The sequence below is a fragment of the Cibotium barometz genome, chromosome 40 (assembly GCF_041138505.1).
Source record: "Cibotium barometz isolate CiBa-2024 chromosome 40, ASM4113850v1, whole genome shotgun sequence".
In the NCBI taxonomy this organism is placed as follows: domain Eukaryota; kingdom Viridiplantae; phylum Streptophyta; class Polypodiopsida; order Cyatheales; family Cibotiaceae; genus Cibotium; species Cibotium barometz.
The window spans coordinates 6348629-6373498 of record NC_141085.1 but is presented as its reverse complement, the minus strand read 5'-3'; the positions used below and the strand labels follow the sequence as shown (position 1 = coordinate 6373498).

Here is a 24870-nt window from a genome sequence, read left to right as displayed (position 1 = left end):
TTAAGTGCTTGTCCACCTTGTACCATCCTTTAGGCAAACTTTATGGTTCACTTGCATTGCATAAGCTCCTCTGCTATCCATAGTTTTATGCCTTTTAGTGTCTTTGACTGCTTAAGAACTTCATTCTTGTTAGTTTTAGTTAGGTAAATGATCAAAGCATGATTGCTTCTTTGATCAAGCCTTGCAGCAGCTGTCATGTTCCACTCGATTGTTGGTGTGGCATTGGCTATACTATCCCATGTTATTAAGTACTTGTCCATCTTGTACCATCCTTCAGGCAAACCGCTCATGCAGATTTGAAGGGCCAATGATTTCCTTTGTCGATTTTCCTCTACTTCAACTGTGATATCTCTCTTGATCTGCACAATTGCATCTTTCTTGTAAGTCTTTCCTAACCTTGATTACAATTTTCTCTGTCTGGGCTGTCCTGATTTACGGGGGTTTTCACGGTTGGTTTGGTTGGGGGTCGGATGGAGAAAGAAGGTTATATTAAACGTCTTCAAAAGACCCAGTGGGTCTATGAGAGAGAGAGAGAGAGAGAGAGAGAGAGAGAGAAAGTGAGACCAAAATGTAACCTCATGACCTATGAGACCAAAATATTACCTCATGTCCATGGAATACATTATCATGGTTCTGAAAGTAAAACTAAAAGAAAAGAAAATATGTGTAAAAAGAACAAACAAAGAGCCTCAATCTCTCGCATCAGCCAAGAATATCTCGCATAGGGCGCTGCAACATGGTACCCAATATAGTGAAGCTGACAGGGCGGGAGAACGTCCTACGGGGGTGGGAAATGATGGTTGTTATCCTCCTGAGGTGACGTGAGCGTGAGCGGCGGCCACTATGTCGGGGCGTCGGGCTCTGCATAGCTCGTTGGCTTTTACCAATGTTGCTCCTCTCAGCCAGGCTCCTACATCAACCTGGAGGTCTTTAACAGACCCAAAGGGTCTATGACACCAAAAAGGTAGTACAATGTATTCATGACGAATCTAAACCATGGAAAAAAAAAAGAACTGTATGAAACTAGCTACAAAAGCTAAAGTATCCATGTGATGCTACATGATGACAATGTGGTCATACATGAGAGAGAGAGAGAGAGAGAGAGAGAGAGAGAGCTATTTTGAAGGTTGCTTTGAACTCTGATTCATGATAAGCATCAAAAGGGTAAAATAGAGCAGTTATGATATTTCTCTGTCATACAGTTGATGGTGTTGAAGTGACGATGGACAATCGCCCTCAAGATCGTATGTTTGATTGGTTTTTTGAGCCACTATTGATTTTGAAAGAACAAATTCGAGCAGCAAAGCTGAAAGAAAGTGAGGAGCTTTATCTTTTAAAGTGGGTACTCACAAGTGGTGACCTAGGTCGGATGAATGAGTGGCAAAATGGAGGTTCACAACCTGAGGATGACGTAAGGAAAGGGGAGTTACATGCGTGGAGCAGAAGGTATTCCTTTAAACACTCAACAAAAAGCAGTCCTGGGGTAATTTTTGGTGTTTACTTTTTATGTTACTTTTCATGCTGTAAATTTTACACATGTAGTAAATCAATACCTTTTGAATTATCTCTGAATGTTTTTTTGAATGTCTTTGGTGTGGCAATTTTGTGTGCGCTCATTAGGCTGACCTTAGCAAAATGCCTCGTTTTTAATTCAGGCCACACTCCATGTTTAGCTTGTGTAACAAAGTGTTGGCCTTCATGGTTTTAGGAAGGTGACTACACAGGTCCATACGAGTACTTGGTCATTTACATTTTATATTTTCTGATGATTTGTATGTAAGACTTTATGAGAATTATGATTATTTTGGTTCAATGTTATGCATTGGCTTGAGTATAATGCTTCTTACCATTGATGTTTCAATCAGCCTAATTTGTTCTAATTCAATGCCGAAGACCTGTACTTGAATCATCATTAGCTTAATGTGTGCTGCCAGCAATGAAGTGTTTATCCTCATTGCCCTTGTATCCTTTTACTTTCTCCTTAAGTGCCCCTCAATGGTTGCTACCTTGATAGCTTATTGAGTATCATTAATAGCTTCACGGTTTACTAAGCTGAAAAAGTCTATGCAATTTTCAGTACATGTTTAAATTTAATCAAATGAAACCCATTTCCCTGTTACATCGTGTGCCTTTAGTATCTTTGACTGTAGTATAGATCTATTACCATCATCGTCGAGGAAAACTGGATATGGAAATTTTCAAGAGGGCAGAAACACAGAAATGCCACGTCAGCAAGGAAGGCTGAAGGGGAGGGGAGGGGAGGGAAAGGTCATGGTCGCTGATGAAAGTTTGTGGCTGTTTATACACACGCGATCACATTATGACATGAATTTTAAGGTTTATGAGGATAGAAGGGGAATAAAATGGATATTATTGATGTAATAGGCATTTTCGTACACATTCATGTTGATTCTTGTTGATCTGGGTGGAAAAAAACTCCGAAACGCCTGCTGAAGTGGGAAATGGAAGTCTGAAATGGTCGGGTTACTGAAACGTTTCGCCCCCCTAACATGTTCCAGCCCTCTCGAGTAGCCGTTTCTGCCCATTTCTTGTAACTACGTTTACCATTGCCTGGTGATAGCACTAGTTATGTTACTGCTGTATATGCATGGCACTAGTTATACTAAATGACCTTTAATGTATTCTGCCCTAATTTTTTATTTGTTTTACATCAAATTTCTACCTTTCAACATCAGTGATGACAAGGTTTTAATCACAACAGTATACATCCTAGCTGTTGCAAGTGGTTGCACAGGACTCTATCTTAAGGATGGAGAGTGGAAATCGGAAGGCCCCTTCTTTTTTAGTGCAAAATTATCCCAGATCTGGCTGCTTGACCAGGAATCTATGTGAAGAATGAAGAGCAGAAATAGAGGGGGGCCTTCTTTTTTACTGCAAAATTAGCCCAGATCTGGCTGCTCACTCAGGGCAGCCTGCTGCTGGGGGGCTGCACAAGCAGGTCAGTCGGCTGGGTGTGTACTGTCGTGCTCTGCTTCTCACCTCCGCAGCCAAAGCTGTGATCATCATTCGTGTAGTTGGTGGCTGTCGCACCATCAAGCTTTGGGTTGACCTTTGGGCAACTCGAATTGTGCATTAATAGGATTTGTCCTCTAGAAGAGTAGCAGCACCATTGTGCACAAGTTAGCAGTTCCAGAAAAAAGCAACAAGCGAGTGACAGAAGGCTGAGTGCTAGAGAGACCTAAGTTCTCATCCCAAATTTTTCTCATTTTGTCTCGAGAGAGAGGATATGATTGTGGAGGAGAATTATTATCCTAGTTGCAACACAGCAAATGCCTACCTACCTAAAACACAGTAATATGTGGAGCCAATTAACAGTCACTCTTTGCGGTTAGTTGAAAATTAACAGGAAAATGCAAGCTCCGGAAGATGATGACGATTTTCAGGTACTCTGGTTAGTGGCCAGTTACTGGATAGGATTTATTACATGCACGATTGTGTGCTTTTGATTAGGCTCGTCTCCCAGAACCTTTAAAAAATAAGATAACTGTAAAGTTTCTTTCGTTCGTCTTCCCCATGCACTTTCACGATTGAATGCAACCTTCATTTCTTGTTTGTGGAATTGTGTCCTTCTAATTGGGTGCACAAAAAAAATATAATCCTTTGTGGTGGTTTCAGAGTGCAGGGAATAGCAACGTCTGTTTCACGGCTTCCTACTTTTAGACGGCGTTACCAAGGCATTGTCAAAACCTTAATTGCCTTTGCTCAGGGAAATGCGTTGTCTCCAATGGGGAAAAGCAAAGGCAGTCCTTCAGACACCAGTTTGTCATCAGAAGGAAGTGTCCGTCTTGTAAAACCCCAGCCTGCACGATTTTCTGAAGTGAGCTCACAGAAGGTCATATCACCAGGAAAGAATTCAGGAGGCAGCTGGAAAGGTTATTCTTCATTAGATGGGGATGACAGAGTGTAAGTCATGGTTCCGTTGCTTGTATATCAGCATTCAATTTTGCACGATAAGGTTACTGATCAGACGGTGTTTTTAAAGAAAAGGTGGCAATCACCACCCATTAAAGCAGTAAGTAATCTCCAAGTGCACATGGGCAGCTTTCTATCAAAAGAAAATTCAAGGGGCACAGTTTCTTGATTGTGTTGCATGGTAAGTAATAGTTGAAGTTGAAAATGAGGGAGCAGGACAGGTGGAGAGGTGGGAAGAGGAAGAAGGGGAGAGTGGTCTCAATAAAGATTTTCTGTAGTTTATATTTTAGAAATTTCTTTTAAACTTTTGTATCTCTTTGTAAAGTGTACATGTTTTCTTGATAAATAGTTTTGCCAAGAGGGTGGAGTTTTGAGTTTACAGTTAGTGCTTTAAGCAATCGATTTAAAACCTTAAGATTGTTTTACAACAAAAAGAATTTATACAAAGTCATTTATAGACACTTGGAGAGCGATTTCTATAGAGTCTCTGTGTGTGAAGTTTAATATATAGGGTTGTGAATGTTATGTTAAAGCGGGCGACCCTAAGAGGCATTCGAGCCTAAATGCTGGTTATTGGTATGTCTTAAATGTGTCGTCCCCATGAAGAAATAACGAGTCTACACACTGCAGAGCTGTGGGGAATGGTGGTGTGAAGTTTAAGACTGGGGGCTGTGAATGTAATATTTGTGAAAAGAGGAGGCATTCGAGTCTAAAAGTTGTTTTTTGCATTATGTCTTAAATGTAGATTTCAGAGTGAGTGCGAAGGGGTCATTTAAAAAGCCGGAGTGCAGTGACAGGTTTCGCTTTGGTAATTGGTTGTTTTCAAGGATGCTGACCTGTTATCTCCCCACCACATTTTTGGATTGAGACGTGTGGTGATGGATTGCCACATTGAAACACGTGTGGCTACTTTTTGACCTAAGCTAATTGACTGCGTTTTCATATGGTGGTGTATAATTCTACCTTTCCGAAGCCACCCTATCACCAGATGAATGACCCTTTTATGGTCACTCCTCAAGGTTGTGGGTTTGGTGACACGTGTCAGTAGTAGCCCGCCCAAGCAAGGGAAATCTGCTTTACATGGTACTTCGTGTATAAAAGGCATGAGGGAAAATACATAGCCATTCTGCATGTAGTATTAAACCTGTTCTTCTTCGACTTTTGGTGGGGTGTGCATGAAGAGCCAATATAATATGTTGACTATTTTAGCTCGGCAAGTTCAGTTCACTTTATACCCAGCTACCAGTTCCCCCTCCCTCCAATTTTTGGCCTCTTATTGCTTTGATTTTTGTTTGGTGATTCCTATGTGTACTCCATATGTAGGGCCTTGTGATCCTTTACACACGTGTTATATGCACATTAAATTTGTTTGTGCACATCTTTTTATTACAAGCTGAGTCATATTTTCGTTTGGGCCTCTCATTTGCACCCATACGATTTTCTGTGCTATATTTATCCCATCCATTTCATCCCCGTGTCTCATTCCTCCTATGTCATTATGCACCAATTACCATTCAGCATTTCATCCGTACCTTCTCATTTACTGCACCTCATCTTTGCTTGCTTTGGTAAGCATTTCATATGCCCTCTTTTTATGGTCACCTTTCTGAACACCCTAGATTAATTCCTCTTCAGAACCCTTCTTTCTTGTTTGTCATGCCCTAATTTTATTGTTTGTCAAATCAATCTATGTCTCATGTTTATCTGCCTACAAGGGCCGTCTCCAAGTACCATAGTTACCACCCACATGCAGTTCTAGTAGTGTCCATAGATGCTATATTGACTTCTACCTTGTCCATCTCCTCACTTGATGGACCTACTCCAAATGCATAGGTGGTTAGGCTCATAGAAGATTTGGAAGCTTAGACATTAAAAAAAGATAGGGTACATCATGGATCCATGAGCATGTGAAGACCATCGAACACGTATACATTAGCCATGCCAAGAATCATGTAAATAGATTTTATACTCGCTAATTTGCTATCTTCACAGAGCCTCGGAATTGAATGCATCCCTCACCAAAAGCGTTGTTAAATATTTATTGTAGACACAGAACAATGTTAGTGCCACATTGAGTAACATCTACAGGAATAATAAATTGGTTTGAAATGGGGGCAAAAAATTCAATATCCTGTCACTCAATTATGTTTTCCTTTCATTTGTTTGTACGTACTTATATTTGATAACTAGAATGCACGACTAGGCAAGATGCGTTTGCTTACATAACTAGAATGCTTAGGTAGCTCCTCTTATGGTTTCTTGTGGCCAAGTGTGGACTATTTTGAATGACATGTGTAAGATCTCTCCTTAAGGTTCCCTTAATTATATAGAGAGATGTATTAAATATTATATTTTATAGTTATTTTTCTAGAGAAACAAAGTATGGTTTCTAGGTAAAGTATTTATTTGGAGAAATTCTCCATGGTGTAGGGAAAGGTCATGTTATGAACATATCTAATCTAATTTAATTAAAGACTATTTACTAATGAAGACCGTTTACAACAAGAAATGTACACAATCATATATTTGAGTTCAATGGTATATTAGCATAAATTTTATATTCTACAAGTGTTGTTTCATTTTAGCAAATTAATTTTAGAGCACATAATTTGTGTGTGTGTGTGTGTGTGTGAGAGAGAGAGAGAGAGAGAGAGAGAGAGAGAGAAGTTGTAGTATGGCCAAGTCCAAGCACAACCTACCACGAGCATGACCACCAAACCACCTAGAGAGCTTGTGCCTTCTAGTGTGTTTCCCCCTAAAAATATCAACCGGGGAAGATTATGATAAGGTGCCACTCTAGCTTATTTATGGCTCTTCGACTTTCTGTGGTTACTTTTGCAAACAACACACCAAGTCTTTTTGCGTCTAGAGCTAAATGCGGATGGCTTGTCTCCCTAGGAGAGGCTTTCCACACTTCTTCTAGCCCTTTCATCCGTACCTTAGCAATGTCTTCTACCCTTTTGGGCTATCCCTTCCACAGAAAGTAAAAGACGAGACTCTTTGGTCAAATTAGAAACCAGTGTCAAAAGTTCAGACATTAGGAATAGATGCTTGTAAAGTTATCATCAATAGATTGAAAGGCATCTATCTTAGTTCTAAGGTCAATGTGAAGGCATAAGCTTCTATGGTCAACCCGAAAGCATCTTTGTAGGATTGGTTACCCTCTCCGTCGTGCAAATTTATCTAAATGCGGTAAGGTGGTTGTAGGGATTCGTTGATCCTTTAAACTTCAACACTAGCTTAGATATATGTGTAAGGCTCTAATCCTTGGATGGCCAGGGTCATATTTATCTCTCGTTTCTCTTGGTGGTCTGACCACCATGGGAATGGTATCTAGCACTCTTCTTGCTTTGTCAGAAATATGAGCTTGTGCTCTAAATTTTGTAGGCTCAATTGTTTGTTCTGGAGCTGTCGGGCTATGAATCTAGGTTCAGCTCTTAGAGGTACAAGTGTATAGGATGGTTCTGTGCCCATAGGATGGTACACGATCTATCGATATGTGTGTCATGGGAGCACATTGACTATATCTGTTAGGGTATCTCACTATCGGGATCCCATTAACCACTAGTAAGCTTGTACCTCTTCGTTCAGAATTGTTTCCATCTCAGCTTCCCAAGCTCCTTGAGAAAATACCATGGTCTCTAAGCAACTCTTTGGACGACACTATTTTCTCTCATCTTTCCTTCCCTGATTGGGTTCAGTGAGAAAGAAACCTGAAAGTTAGCGTTATGTTTGTCAGCTACTACAGAACACGAATCCTTTGTCCTTCGTTGGACAGCCTCGTCTTGAAGTGATTTTCTCCTCAGAGGTTCGTGCTTTCCTTCTTCCTGTTGTTCTTTTGCTCTAGTAGGCTAAGGGTGGCGTAATGCCCCCTATTGAGGTCTTTTTGTATTTCTTACCTCCTTGGCAAGTCTTGTGATAGGTGTTACCTTCCTCATCTACATATGTCATTTAATGAGAGCTTGCTAGTAACACTTGCTCACTAGGGGTGGATCACAGAATCGAAGTGACCCTTGTAAGTCCCTAGGACTATCAATGATTGCAACTAGGTGGTTTGGAACCATGCGAGTGTCTAGTCTCGATCGGACACCAACATAGTTCTAGGTTAAGTCCTACACAGTTAGTAGAGAAAGCTAGTCAAAAGAAGCCCAAAAAGAAAGCACACACTAACTAGTGTCATGAATGCTAACTAGAGAGTCATAAGAAAGAAGAGAGCTCAAATAGCTTAAGAAGGTGGGAACAATTCTCCCTCTTCCCTTAGGCATCCTCATATAGTACCGTTCCTTCATTATTGACTCTAAGCCTTCTCAAGAAGAATTTATCAATTATATCAAGAAGCTAAGTCCTTATCTGCTCTGTGTGAACTCTAGTAGCTTCTTGTAATCTTCTAGGTATTTCTATCTTATCCATCGGCTATTGCCAAAGGTCTTATCTTTTTGAGGTTCCTTGTTGGAATATACATCATTCCAACGAAGTCCAAATAGAACTCATGGTTTCCACTAGTTGACAATACCACTCGCGGGTTGTCCAAGAGGTCGGGTTCAATTCCACACATTGATGGCATTGGCTATCTATCTTTTAATGTCAACGAGGGTTGGGACTTGGTTTTTTGTGTGGAAGCTATAATATTGTAAGATGTAGGCTTCACATTGATACCGGTGTTGCTAGCCTGGCCTCTAACTTGTTCACTCGAGGCTCTTCTCTCACCCATTGGTCTTCTGGTTTGGGACCTTTCAACTCCTTTCGATGACTCACCTTTGAACACTCCACGGTCTCGTTCGGTCATATTCGAGTTTGGACGCTAAAGTGAGCTTATGTCTCAATCTTGATCTAGTATATCGTCCGTTGTAAAGGATTCTTGGTCTGCTTCCGAACTAGAATCAGGAGCGTGTGGTTAGATGGACTCTTGGTCCTATCCCACTCTCCCTAGCATTAGCACATATGATAATCTTTTGTGTTTGAAAGTTGGGTTAAAAAGACCTAATAATTTGACCCGAATGTAAATACATAAGTGCTTTGGTCCAATGCCAGAATCACTTGCTGAGGTTCTTTTTATGATTTTTATTATTTTCTATTCTTTTTCTAATTTTTTATCATTTACTTTTGGTAGTTTTTCTTGATTTTTTATTTGAGGAATTTTATATTTTTAAATTTTTATGGTTTTTCTCTAGGGATAGCAAGTCTAAGTTTGAGTGGTGGTCAATCCTTGCATTGGTTTTTTTTTTTTTGTTAATCATAAGCTCTCTGGTCAAGTGGAGACGCCTTTGCGATCATTACTTACACATGCAAATGTGGGTGATGCCATTATTTAATTCCATATATGTGAGGTAATTTTATCAAGGATATTTTATGTGTGGGATGCATCTTTTATTTATATCATTTTTTAGGATTAATGTGTTTAATCAGCTCTGTGCGCTGGTATAATATAGTCGGGATAAATGTGTTTAATTGGTTGTGCGGCGGCGACTAATATTATTTTAATGTAGGCGAAGATTGAGTGGTAGACTATTTGTTAGTTTGTGGGTGGGACATGTGTTGAACCATAATGAGAGACTTTGGAAGACATGTGAATATCTATTATGGTTACATGTTTTGGCATTTATATTTCTAGAAGACTAAGGTCTCCAACCTTTGTATATACTAAGTAGTATTTATTCTATTGGTAGGTCCAAGACTTGATATTTTTAGCTTGCTATATTTTTGGAAGAGCTTGTATACTTAAGAACTCAAAAAGCTCTTAAGGTTTATTTTTAGAGTTGTCTTTTTGAAAATCAAGCTTTAATATATTTAAATATGAATGGGTGGTGCGATGGGCCGCTCTCATCCAAGGGAGATTGAACCCGATCTTGTGTCGACAATAATCTCTCTTCTTTTCAAGTTTTCATTTTTATTTACTTTGGTAGAAATTTTACCTTGTAGAGCTCTTTATATAGAGAAAATTTTCTAGAGTGAAAAGAGATCCGGAATCAGATTGAGGACCTTCATGATAGGAAACTTATTAGGCCTAGTAGTTCACCATATGGAGCACTTATTCTTCTCATCAAGAAGAAGAATGGAACAATTTGCATGTGCATAGAGACTACCGAGCTTTAAATATGGTCAAGAATAGATACCCTATCCCACGTGTGGATCATCTCTTAGACAAGTTAAGAGGAGCCAAGGTGTTCTCCAAAACTAACCTTAAATTAGGTTTATCATCAGGTTCGAATGCCTTTTGCATGCAAACGGATCATTGTGAGTTTTTAGTAATGCCTCTTGGACTTACTAATGCTCCGGCTACATTTAGTCGCATGATGAAACATATACTCTTGAAACACCATAATTTCATAGTTATTTTCTTTGATGACATCTTGGTCTTTAACAAAGACAAAGACGAGTACAAAAAATTCTTAGAGATAGTATTCAATCTTCTGAAGGAAAATTAACTTTATGCCAATCTAGACAAGAGTGATTTCTTTCAAAAAGAAATTGAATACCTTGGCCATCTTGTGTCTGTTAACAGAATCTGTGTATATTCTAGAAAAGTTAGAGACCATTAGATCAGACCAAAGAACATTCATGAATTGAGATTTTTTCCTAGTTTACGTTCTTATTATAGAAGATTTATGAGAAACTTTGCTTACAAAGGGAGGCATTACTTGACTGATTGTTGAAAAAAGCTTAAGTTTTTCATTGGATTGACATGCATGAAAAGTCTTTTAATGCTCTTAAGTATGCCCTATAAAAATATGGCACAGCGGAAAGAGATAGCAAGACAAAGCACAATAGACAATGCAATAGATACACAATGGAGAGAATTTAAAATTCTGATTATACCAAAGAGGTACAATTGATGGTGTTGTCCACCCGTGCGCTCTCAAGTAGAGCTTAGAAGTGATCTAGACAGACTCTGGATGGAGTATGTACAAAGTGTAGAAGGGGGTGGATACTCACAACAAGCATTGGATACCTGAGCTCATGGGGCAACCATGTCCATATATAGTACTGTAGGCGGTGTGGTAGACGCGTATGCAACGAGGATGGTTATACTGCATAGACACGGTCACCACCCGCGTATCAAGAACGTAGCCCACCGACCATCACCTACTAATGATGAACCTAGTATCTGAAGAAATATTCGAGGGAATATTCTAGCCAGGGCGCCCCGCACCCTAGCTAACGCTCATACCCCTAACCATCTCCTAACCAGCATCAATGGTCACAATAATGACCCCATCGACGTCTAAGCCGAGCTTCTCACTAAAGATATATACACCATGGCTACTCCTCATAATAGGGGCCTAACAAATGTACATTATACATCAAAGTGAGATACATGCTAAGAGGCGGGCATTGAGTGTATACTAACATGCAACTAACCCCCCCATACACTTGTTTTAACATTATCTGATTTCCTTATACCATTCTTTGTAGTAGTGATTAATGTTAGTGAACATGGTATTGGTTCTGTGATTATGTAAGATAATCATTCAATTAATTTTAAAAATAAAAAATCGAAACCATCTAAGCTCTCAAGTGTAATACATATGATAAAGAATTGATTGTTGTTGTTTATGCATTAAAAAATTAGAAGCATTATCTTATGGATTCTAAGTTTATCATTCAAACTGATGATCAACAAAGTATTAAACATTTGCTTTCACAACCTTTAATATTGGATAGACATATTAAGTGGGCATCTTTTATTCAAAGTTTTCAGAGCCAGCTCTTCAACATACACTTGGCTGGGATAATGTTTTTGATGATGCTTTGAGTAGGAGACCTAACATTAATAATATATCCGTTTGAGGGAATTTCTTTTGATAGCATGAAAGGAACATATGAGAGTGATTCTCATTTTTTCAATACATACAACAAGATAAAAGTTAATGATTAGTTATCTCATTTGGATTGTTCTTATAACAAAGGTTTTTTTCTTTCAAAAGAAGTCATACATTACTAGACTATCTAGGTGAGCTATTATTGAAGAATCTCATCAACCGCCTTTTGTTGGTCATAGAGGAGTTTCATCTACTTTGCAAATTATTGTCACATATTTATTTTGCCCTAATATATGCATCAAGATGTCAAAGTTTGTGTCTGTGTCAAAAGCTTAAGAGTCATAAAGGAAAGAAATTTGGTTTGCTTATGTCATTATCTATTTCTAATGAACTTTTGCTTATGCCATTACCCATTCGTAATGAATCATGGGGATAAATAAGTATGGATTTCATTATTGGTTTTGCTTTGCCTGCTACTAGCAAGAATAATATGATTATGACTATTATAGATAGATTTAGCAAACATCCTTATTTCATTACGCCTGAAAAAAGACATTGAAAGCTTATCAAGCTACACATGTTTTCATCAAGTGTTTGTGCGTATCATGGATTACCAAAAATCATTATTTCTGATAGAGATAGAAAGTTTTGTAGTGATTTTTGCACTACTTTGTTTGATAATCTTGGAATAAAACTTGATTTTTCTACTACTTTTCATCCTGAATCAAATGGCCAAACTAAAGTAACAAATACATTTTAGCCTAAGCAATGTGATAAGTATTTATACATTTTGCAATTTGAGTATAATAGCTGTCCTCACACTGCTACTAAGAAAGCACCATTTGAGATAGTCTATGGTAAGGCTTTGTCGACTCCTATGGCTCGGTCTATTGAGGCTACAAATTCTTTTGTTAGAGATTTTGACAAAATTCATGAGTTAATGAAATAAAAAATTTAAAAAGCGAAAAGTACAAATGTTAGTCATAACCTCTATGGACAAGTGGGGACGCCTATACAATCATTACTTACACATGGAAATGTGGGTGATACTATTATTTGATGTGTAATGTATGTTTATTGGGGATAGTTTGTGTGGGATGTGCCTTTTATTTATATCATTTTTCAAGATTGATATGTTTAATCAACTGTGTGTGCTAGTATGATATAGTAAGGATTAATGTGATTAATTAGCTTTGTAGTATGATAACTAATATTATTTTGATGTAGGCAAAGATTAACTGGTAAACTATTCCCAGGTGGGACGTGTTAAACCATAATGAGATAGTTTGGAAGATATATGAACACCTATTATGGTTACATATTTTAGAATTTATATTTTTGGAAGGTTAAGGCCTCAAACCTTTATACATACCTATCAGTATTTTGGCATTTATATTTTTAGAAGGCTATGGCCTCAAACCTTTATACATACCAATTAGAATTTTGGCATTTATATTTCTAGGAAGCTAAGGCCTCAAACCTTTGTATATACCGATTAGTATTTATACTTTTGGTAGGCCCAAGACTTTATATTTTTAGCTTACTATATTTTTTAAAGAGTTTGTACATAATATAGATAGCTTTCGTGTTTATTTACTTTAGCTGAAATTTGTTTACATAAGGTTCATGCTTTTAATTTGTTACAATTCTATGGTTTGCTCTAATTTTGTATTTGAGAAAAGGAATTCTTCTCCAAGTGTCATAAAAGGTCCTAAAAAATTTAATGTATGGAATCTAGTCTCTGTAGGATCGACGCTCCCGCTTGGGTGATTCACCCATGATGATGATCCTCCTTGAAAATGATTCCTATTAGAAACAATTCTACTAGAATAAAATGATTCTATTGAAGAACAATACTAGTAGAAACGACTCCCATCAGAAACGATTCTTGTTAGAAATGATTCCAAACAAAATCATTCTCTTGAAGAATGATTCAAAAACTTGGATGATCTTACTTTTGGGATTGGTAGGATTAGACTTAACGATTTGACCCTTTGATCGTACATAATTCTAGTTGACTAATGATCGTGCCAGCCTGGTTAAACCAATCTAACTCATGGACTTAGATCAAACAATTCTATCCAAAATGGAGAGCGTGTTCTTTCCTTGCATCTTTTTATTTTTATCTAGCTTGGCAATGATTTCAAGTTGGCTATTCTAGTTTATAAACATTAATAATAGGAAAGATTATTGTGAATCAATTGAAAGAATGGGCCAATTTCTATCCTTTAAACATAATTGGAAAGTTCCTAGTTGTCTCACGAGACCCTTTTGTACTTTTTGAAGAAATAATTAAAAACTCATAAAATATATCAAAAAATTAAAACAAAGACTCAAATTAAATTGAAATCAAATAACATAGCATTACACAAAGCAAGGGAAATAAAATAACATCACCATCAAGACAAGATTGGGTGCAATCTCTCCCCCCATGCCGTGTAGCTCCCTTCCATGACATGAGTATTTAGAGAATTTTTATCCATAAAAATAGCCCAAGGAGCTAATAATAGATGTGCGTACAAATTGGGCTTGCTTGTCCCACTTTTGGGGTATTGCTTTACATATTTTTAACTATATGAAGTCTCCTAAGGTTTGTACATATAGAAACCTTTGCCCAAATATAATTGCTAATGGACCTTGTTACATAAAATAACTTTGTGCACATTTGCACATTCCATTAAACTGAATTCTGCACAAATAAAATTAAACATATTTTTTTAGGATTATTAATTATAAAAAATATGATAAAATATATACTTGTAAAACTGTCCTCTCGTTTAAGGAAGCAACTATCCTTAGTTTGTAAGAAACATATCGAGAGAACAAAATTATTGATGTCATAACCTCCTGCAAGGTAAACTCAGAGGTCTAAACATGGTTCAGAGGCACAAAGGCATGGCTTAGAGGTTCTTATGGACATGGAATACCAACAAGAAAAACTCGTGCGACACCTAAATTGGTGATCGTCACATTGATCTCATCAAATAAAAAATAATATGCACAAAAAAGTTTAATACATGATTCACAAAAAGAAAATGATCATCATCTTCACACCACTGCTCGATCCACTAGCCATACGACACCTCAATCGGTATCCTCGTATAGTGCGATACCTCAATTGGTACCCTTGCACTTCTCGTTGCTATACTCAGACACTGTCCACGTTAGTTAAATAATTAATTAAGCACATCAATTAATCCGAACGTTGTCTTGAGATATAGACACAGCCACACACGTTTGCCAGGCGTAAGTAACTCGGGAATCACCCCTACATACAAACCAACTGAAACAAATAGTGGAGGCCCAAAAGCATGCCATATACGGGTGTCCCCGATATACATTTGCACAATAAACACATGAGAGGATGACTTCATGATTGCTGTGGAAGACTAGATCTACACATAATGCATATGTAATGAACCAATCAAATGAATATATGTAAGACGAGTCTAAGTGTCCCATACCACATAGGCACATGCACATACACACATAGGATGGTAAAAGATAGAAGACATAAATGTGTCTGGAGTAAGTATATGAAACCAATCTGATGTCCCATACCACCAGATTAATTCCATACATCACTTCCTTCAGAATAGAAGTTTGAGGGGGAGTGGTCAGTTTCCTCTGAAACTTAAATTTTGACACAAATTTTCTCTATCTAGAAATTTTATTTAAGTTATTGAACTTGAACTAATCTTAATGTTGAATTTATGGTTTATTAATTAGGTTCTTAGATTGGAAAAATATCATAGAAATAGTTATGAAAAAGTTGTATAAAATGAAGTGAATATATATACATACCTCCATCGCTGTGTTGTCATTGAAGCTATCTGTTAAAAGAATTTTGACACTCAAAGGTACGTGAGTTGTTAAACAAAATCCACGAGAAGCTTAACATTACAGCATAACAGATAATTTGATTATGAATAAGAAATACTAACCTTGAGTTGAAAAGTTACTAGAGAGGGTGTGAGATTATAAACAAAGAGTAGATCTAATTGATTTTTCAATATATCAAAAGTTTAAGCGCAAATATGAATGTGAATGATTAGTAACAATTCTAACAATCTTGATTAAGTAAACAAGTCTAGATGTTGAAAGATTAATTTACATTTATAGTTGAAATAGACTTAAATAATAACATGAAATTGAAGCGTAAGAGAGAGTCGTATCTTTTATATATCGGATTGCAATGATGTTCTACATTAGGAAAAATGAGAAACAATGCGAATGGATTGAGATATAATTATTCTTCCAAATGTAACTAGTGTTATATTGAATTATGATTTTACAAGAAATAGAACTTAGAGTAGTATGAATTGACATTTCTATGCATAAATATTTAAGCATGATCATTATTGTAAAGATGGAAAGGATGAAGGGTATTTGAATCACTGTCTGAAAGATAAAACTTACATAGAGATATTGGAGAAATTATTTACTAAATTATAGAGTAATAGTTTTTGCTATAAAATACATCATTAAAAAGGTCACAAATATCGCAAGTATATGTGATGTTTTAATTATGAAAAATAGAGGAACTTACTTGGGAGTGTTGGAATCATTCTGAAAAAGAAATATTATTGCTCATGCTATATGGTACCAAACAATTTAAAATTAGTTCCAGGATTCATATATCTTAAATTAATTATTGCCAAATTTAAGCACATAACGCAATTAATGAATGGGTTGAATACATACTCATATGATGTTGGGGAAGCATATCTATATGATAAAGTATTAGAATAAACAAATGTAGATATGACTGATGCAATTAATATTCACGGATAAGAAAATTTGACCTCAAGGTATGATGAGTTGAGAATAAAATAATAAAAGTGGTGTTCAAATATCACAACAATAAAAATATGAAAACTCTTAAAGTTTCGCACATTGTTGTAGACATCTTGAAAATATTGTAATCTTTGCATCACAAAAATAATTAGAATGGAACAAAGAATTTAGGATCTCTTCTAAGCCTTGAAGGTCTTGGAGCAAGATTTTGGTCTTTATGATCTAATGTCTTACTCCCAAAAGTTAAAGCTTTTTGAGGTTTTCAACAAAGCTCTCTTTTCCTTTTTCTTTGGACCAATGAAAATTTTTGGAGTTACAAAAAATATTAACGTTTTTGCCTTTACGTAATACATAAGGTATATATATATATATATATATTGGGTTTAAGCTTTTTGAAGCTTATAATAATAAGCTCTCTCTAGGTTTTATCTAAGCTTTCTCTAAGTTTTTTTTAAAAGGATGATTAAAGCTATTAAAAGCTTTAATTTTAGTTTCGAAGTAAAACCGCTAAAGGTAATAGGCAACTAGCATAGAGTCCTTCTAAAACATTTACATGTAATTTTAAGAACTATGCCTCTCCATTTTCCTGCATCCACGCTTATTGGCCTACGATTGAGGATATATATATATAAACTATAATTTTATTAACCCAAAATTTAAATAAGTCTCTAGAGGCTTGAACACAGCGGTAAAAAAAGAAATTTTTGGCCGTACGCCCGGTCGCCTGTAGGAGAAGTTATATATATTATATGTATATATATAAAAGCTTGATTATTTAGCTTTTAAACAAGGCTATAAACTCTTAGAATCGGCCACTTGTGCAAAAAAGGAGAGAAGAAAATGGAGGTGTGTGTGTGTATATATATATATATATATATATATATATATATATATATATATATATATATATATATATAATAGAATCAAAGCTCTTGGCTAAGATCCTTGCTTTAGGGAGTGATTAGTGATAATCATTTTTGAATTATTCTTAATCTAATTTTTAGAATGCTTTTTCTTGATCTTGATTAATGATAATCATTTTTAGATTATTGTTAATTCAATTTTTTGAAATGTATTTTCTTAATCTTAATTAGTGTTAATCATTTTTTAAATTAATTTTTACACAGTTTTTAGATTTGCTAATTTCTTGTTTGACAAGATTAGTAATGAAATCTCTGTTAATCATTTTTAAATTTATATTAAACACTATTTTCAAAACCCTAATCCACTTTACTGTTTGATTTCTTGATCTTCTTGATCTTGATTTTCTTGAAAAATTTCTTGATTTTTGAATTAGGATTTATAGAGATTTTAGCAAACCAATATTGAGGGATTTTCTTGCATTATCTTGCTTAGAGAGCATACAGTTCCAATTATTAATCCATTAAAGCCTCTATTTCTATCATATTTTCTAAAATCTTGGAGTTCTTTGGAGCGGATTTACAAGAAGTTTGGTTGCTGAAGTAGTTTTGTAGAAATTTCATTGTAGTTTTCAAAGACTGATGCAAACTATGCAGAGTATTCAGATTGCATAATTTATGCTGACAGTTTGCTGTGCAAAAATCAAGATTGCTGTGCAAAAATTTGATACAATTTCAAGAAAGTGTGCAAAATCTTGGTATAGATTTCAAGATTATGTGCAGATGATATAAATTTTCAAATATTGGTACAAATCTACAGTGTAGAACAGAGCAATTTATAAATTATGCAAAGTTTATTGTACTGAAATCAAATCTTGACACAGAAACAAAATAGCAAGTGATTCTTGATCAAATCTTTCTGATCTTGATACTTTCTTGTAAAGAAGATAAACAAAGATTACAAATCTGTTGGAATAGTATAAATCTACACAGATTAGTATAAATCTTAATGTATTAAAAGTAAAAGAAGCAAGAAAAGTGTTGAGAGAAAACACTGTTTACAAGCACATACCAGGCCTGGTTTTTACAGCATTTGAGCACATTTCCATCAAGAGGATGTATAGCATGTTATTCTATAGGCTGGCCTTCAAGTGTATGAAGGGTGTGATCCTTTTCAGTCTACGTGCAAGGTTTCATAATAGTAGTGCACATGATTCTTAGTAATAATGTGTTGCAAGCTCCCTCCGTATGATCGAAGCAATGGTAAACATATTATAGATTAAAAAGTATCCTCTTAAGTAGAGTTCTTCAAGGAGCTATAACACGCGAGGCCGACTTAAGAGATCAACACGGAGGCCGGCTCAAGAAAGTGAAGGCTATTGTGGGAAGAAGAATATGTGATACTGCACCCAAACCTACTTCATTACTTCATTACATATCCTAAGGCCATACATACATTTGACACATTGCGGCTTTGACCTCTATATCTTTCTTCACCGATATCATGATATGATGACACATCATATTCATGTCACGTATGGATGTTTGAGCTTGAGATATTGTTGCCTAGCCAGTTTCGACACTTATTTGATGAGGGGGATGTCCGTGCCAGATGGTCCAGACGTTTTACGTATGGTGATTTTGTTGAGGATCTATGTGGTTATCTTTGGTTCAGCATTGCTTGCGTGGGATGATGTATGTGAGGACTTGATTGAGTGCCCTACATTTGTGAGCAAAGATGACTATATACCTTAAGATAAGTATCATTATGACATGCATTTAGTGGATGATATGGATAGTGATGATGATGTTCATGCTATGACTACATATGATTATATGGGTGATGATGATCGTAGTGATCATTCATGGGATACATTTTTTGAGTTATGGAATGACAGGTTTGGATCCTTAGAGAACATGGATCGAGCATGCTGCCACTTTTGTTGCTATCACAGTGGTGTTCGCATGGGTCTTGACAGCTTCTACAACTCACCCACGATATCGACTAGCCATCATCTCATTGATTCTCATTTACTTAGACCGACTCATTCATTGTATTGTGATGGGGATGATGTTGTATTGTACACACACACACGATGATATTGATGTATCACACACACATACACACACACATGATGATAGTGATATACATGCACTTGATGCCAATGACACATATGCACATGATGATGATGTATGTGTTAGTGATAGTGAGGGTGATGTGTGTGAGTTAGATCATGCGGAACTCAAAAAATGATATGCATCTCCTCACATGAAATGGCAAATCAAGATGACGGACATAAAGCCAGAGTGATAGGGTATGAGCAGATGCCTCATGATCACCGTCTGGGATAGAGACATAGTGATGTCAATATGACGATGATGGTGTGTAGCATGGCGACGTAGGCAGGGTAGAGGTAGTAATGGATACCTATGTCGTCCCGCCAATGACCGAAAGTGTGGAACACCCCTAAATGTGCTCAAGAATCCCACTGTATGTGGAAAAGGCACCAATATGCTCAAATGGTCACCCACACGTGAGAAAAAGCCAAAGTAATGACTAAAATGGTTAGAATGACTACCCGTGCATGAACAAATGCCAAGATGCGCGTGTGAACGCCCGATGACTAGGGGTGAGGTATGAAAATGTGCGTGTGAACAAAAACCACAATGCTCCAATGCATGTGAACAAAGGCCAAAACAATGACCCAAATGCACCAAATCGGCCACACAGCACACAAACCACCTCGATGAAGCTCAAAACATATGAACAAGCCCAAAAAAATACGAAGCGTGTGAACACTAGCCTTCGTGAAGTAAAAGGTACCCGTAAATGAAATGAAGATGCGGACAAGAGAATGAGTAAAGAAATATGGGCAAGCTAAATAAAATAAAATAAAAGGTGGCCAATATGAAGGAACCAAAAGTGTTGGAGTGGCTAGAATTATAGAGTGGCCTTAGGATGTGGACCAAAAGTGTAGGGGTGGCTAGAATTATAAAGTGTAGGGGTGGACATGATCTCGGAGGGCAGAGATGGCATCGAGCACATCGAGCATTATGAGCATCATAGAGCTACCTATCTCTACTCCTAGTGATCATAGGGATACATTAGATGATTATAGTGATGCATTACATGATCTTGATGGGCATTTGACTAGTCATCATGATCATTCGGCTAGTCATACATCCCTAGTTACACATGGGATTGACACTTCACATGTCATTGAGCACATCATAAACCATGAGAAGCATAGACCCGACGTTCTAGTATATTAGGTGTGTTGGGCTACTCCTCTAGAGTTGCTACATGTGGAGAGATTTCGGATACGACCACTACTCCTAGTTTTCATAGCATTCCTGGCAGCATTCGTGTGGATCAAGTTGTTATGATAGAGCATTCAAGGATAGTGCATGAGAGTAGTGATGAATTCGTAGAGGTGAGACATTGTAGGAGTATGCATATCGATCATATTTTTAGTATATCCTATGACGTTGATCTTGAGAGCTTTACATTTGATCTAGGTATTTTCTTAGATCCAATGTTATTGGAGATTGATCTATCATGGGATTTAGGTCATATAGGGACACCAGTGATAGAGTTTGTCTATATCTTTGGGGATGACCTCAGTGGCCTTAGAGATTCCATTGATAGTGAGATGATTGGTACCACTTATCTCTCTTATGTAGACACTTTGTCAGTGCTTAGTGATGATGATCTTTATGATGATCCAGCTTTTATTTTAGAGGGACACACACATATAGAGTGTCTTTGCACATAGAGATATTGTGCATGGGTCGGATCATACTCATACATATATTGATATGGTGGATCATGCCTTCAACTTTTTGAGTGGTGCTACATGTGACGATGACTTTGTTTTTCCTTCTTCTATTATGGACAGAGCATGGAATTGGGGCCAAAAGAGTTGGCCTAGACACATAAGCAAAACATAAAGTTATAAGGCTCGTCTCATTTTGACTAATGGTCTCCCCTTGCCTTGTAAAATAATCTGAAGAAAAATTCAACCCACCTATGCTTTACAGGCCAAGTATAGATGTATTGCCTTGTAAAATAATTTGAAGAACAATTCCACCCACCTACTCTTTGCAAGGCCAACACTCGGACCAAGTGTAGATGTAGTTATGTCTAAGGTTTTATGGTCTTAATTAGAAGAGTGAATAAATGTGTGCATGTGTGCGTGTGCATGGACATGTCTAAGGTTTTATGGTCTTAATTAGGAGAGTGAATAAATGTGTGCCTGTGTGCATGTGCATGGACATGTGCATGTGTGCACTCATGCGTATGCTTGCATGCGTGCATGTATGTGTGTGCTAAGCATTATGACTAATCATGGACTACTTCATCAATCATGAAACATTTTGTATTACACCAATTTAATTAAATAATCACCATTAATCACTTATTACATTGTATCATGTAACTAAGTCGATTAGATATCACCAAATACTCAACAAGGGGAAGAATGAAACTCAAGTACGTAGTTGCATCAATATTATAAAAAATGAACATAAGCATATTAATACAAGATCAATAACAACTTCATATTTAGCATGCCCAAAGGCACCTTCTCACCTGCATCCATCCAAAAAATATAGTAAGATAAAGTAGCTAGGTATTATGTATGTTAAAGGCATCCCATTGGAGTGTAGCAGTAGCATGCCCAAAGGCACCTTCTCACCTATACCCATCCAAAAAAATATATTAAGATAAAGTAGCTAGGTATTATGCATGCCAAAGGCATGCCATTGGAATGTAGCAGTAGCATAGATCTTGAAAGTCAAAAAATCCTTATATAAAAACCGATTAAGGTTTCTAATTTATACCTTATACACATATCTTAAACTGATTAAAGTTCCTAATTTATACCTTATACACATCTTAAACCTGATTAAAGTACAAGTATAAACGCTCGTTAAAGTTCCTAATTTATATAGGTTAACCTTATACTATATCCATATGATGGATCCATAAAGGTAATGGACAAGTTTGTATATCATTAATGGAGGTTGTCATTAATAGAGTGAAGCTACTTAAGTTATGATTGATCCACCAAGGTAATGGACTAGTCCATCATATATCCACTAGTTCATATATTATCGATTGAGGCTGTCATTAATAGAGTGGAGTTATTTAAGCTATGCCAACTTCAGATTGTGCATGTGTGTTTTATTAAAAAATGACCCCAACACAAGAAGATGAATATAAATTATTTAAAAAGTACACGAGAAATAATAAGACAAAAAAAATCATTTATATTAAGCAAAATGAATATAAGTGACATTTGCCATCCAAGTGAGAGCAGAGTACTACTACACTTAGCTTTTCTTCTCTTGAAAATAACCAAAATAGCTGAAGGGGAGCAAAGCTAGAACCATCTAACATCTGAAAAAAAGTGTACTAGTATCCCTTGGGAAGCAAGTGTCCTAGTGATCTCTCACATGTCATAGTTGTCACCACAATTATTAACATTCTTCTATAAGAAAGACAAACCTAAGCAACAGTAGTAAGTGCAAATCCTAGATAATCTTGTATGTAAAAAAATAATTTAAACGATCAAGTATGGTATAAAGTGACCTCAATAATTTTTATTTTTTTAAAACTAAAATACCCAATAATCTAATCTCTATAAACAATATCAATAGTTTCTTCAAAGAATCTTACAAATGTAGATGCTAAAACATCTCCCAAGAGTTAACACCTCTTTCAAGGGTTAACACCTCTTCTCATAAATATGATGAAGCTTTTCAGTATACATGTGTTAACCACTTCATAAGTTAACATGGTTTCAACTGCCCAACCTATAATAAGGTACTTTGCTATCTTATACACATAATACTTAAAGGTATTGAAGAGTGCTTCACAACTATATGATCATCACAACCAAGCACCATACCTCTCTGCTTTGACTTTTATGAAAAGTAACCGCTTGTCCATCGGAGCAGTTCTCGATCTCCAAATGGGGTGTGCCTCAGCTTGTTAGAGAGGGGTTCGAGAGTACCTTCAATCCATGCAATCTATTTTCGTTCAATCCGGCACGAATACTTCTCTATTTTGACTTTTTTGAAAAGGTAACTATGCACAGTTGGCCACCCAAATAATGTCCAAATCAAATGCTTTATGGCTTGAAATATATCTCTTAGACAACTCTATCAATCTATACAAAAAAATTAATTATCTTAAAGGGTTTGGACTAAATTAGGGTTGTATGTCTATAAAGTGGTCAAATGCTTTGTGCAGTCACTTTCTAGTACATTTAACTCTTCCAAAGCCACCTAGTTCTTGCCAATTGGATTATTGCAACCACCTAGAAAGGTGCAAGAAAAATTTATGGAATTCTATGGAGCTATGCTACATACCTTAAATCATCCCTAATAACATCTACATCTAGAGGAATCTTTATGTAAAGAGGGTGAGGGTTGATGTTGAAGGATTTTTGGTTTGGCATCACTTTGCAAAAGATATAGAGTTACAATGGTGATCTTGAAGGGGAGGAGATATGTGGGGAAATGCATAATGAAGTGGGTAAGAAGGAGTTAACTAAGTGAGATGATAGTAAAGTTTACATGCCACAATGGTGTGTTGGTAGAGGGTGGTCAACTCTATGGTGACACGTGTAGTGACTTCTTACATCATATCAACTCAAGTTTGAGGCTAACTACATGGATGTTACCATTCAAGTTGAACACTTCAGTATGAGAGACAGAAGGGGTTTGAGCTAACATTGTAGAGGACATATGAATGTGGCTGCAAGGATGTAAACTAATATACTAAGTTTTAAAAACCTTAAGCTAAGGGGCTTACACCATTTGGAAACCTTAGTACAAGAAAAGACCTTTTAGATATTCCAGACCAAAACCTCGCACCAACTATGAAGGAATGAAGAGCTACAAAGCCTTATAATAGTAAAGAAATTACAAATAAAAGAAGTTGTGTGTGTGTGTGTGTGTGTGTGTGTGTAATTAGTAAAAATAAGGGGGCATTTGAGTGAGAAAGTATATAAAATATTTTTTGAAAATCTATGAGAGAGAGAGAGAGAGAAAGAGAGAGAGAACTTCCACTTTAGGTGTATCAAAATCTATGTTGAAAAAAAATTATAGGATTTTGAAATGAAAATTGTTGGTGGTGATGAAGGCTTTGTCTAAGTTACAACTATTTATTGTTTACTCTTCTTCTTTGTTTCTTCTATCTTTCTCAATGAGTAGCGACAATAGATCCTCATAGGTTATGGCCTCTCGGTCATCGGTTTCAATCTCCTTGCATTTTGGTATTTTCTTGCATATCATTACTATTAGATTTTTACAATTTTATTTTTCCTTCTTCATTCTACATTATGTCAAATCCACAACCACCACCTATTTTAGAGTAACTCCTATCTATTCAAGCTCAATTAAACCAAGAAAAAGCTTAGAGAATAGAATTGGAAGAATTAATATCTAATAGGAAACGAGCTTTGAGTACTGAACTTGAACTCGATGTTCGATATACCATCAAGGAGACTTTC

General features: G+C 36.4%; 1 protein-coding gene across 1 annotated transcript in view; it reads left to right on the top strand.

Annotated features, from left to right (window-relative positions):
* LOC147615140 (putative membrane protein At3g27390) overlaps positions 1–4289 on the top strand; it is a 76613-nt gene extending 72324 nt beyond the window's left edge. The window contains exons 9-10 of the mRNA XM_086779127.1: positions 1203–1446; positions 3637–4289. Of these exons, the coding sequence (XP_086635253.1) occupies positions 1203–1446; positions 3637–3928 (536 nt within the window). The 3' untranslated portion in view covers positions 3929–4289. The remainder of the gene's footprint in view (positions 1–1202; positions 1447–3636) is intronic.
* Positions 4290–24870: the final 20581 nt, after the last annotated feature.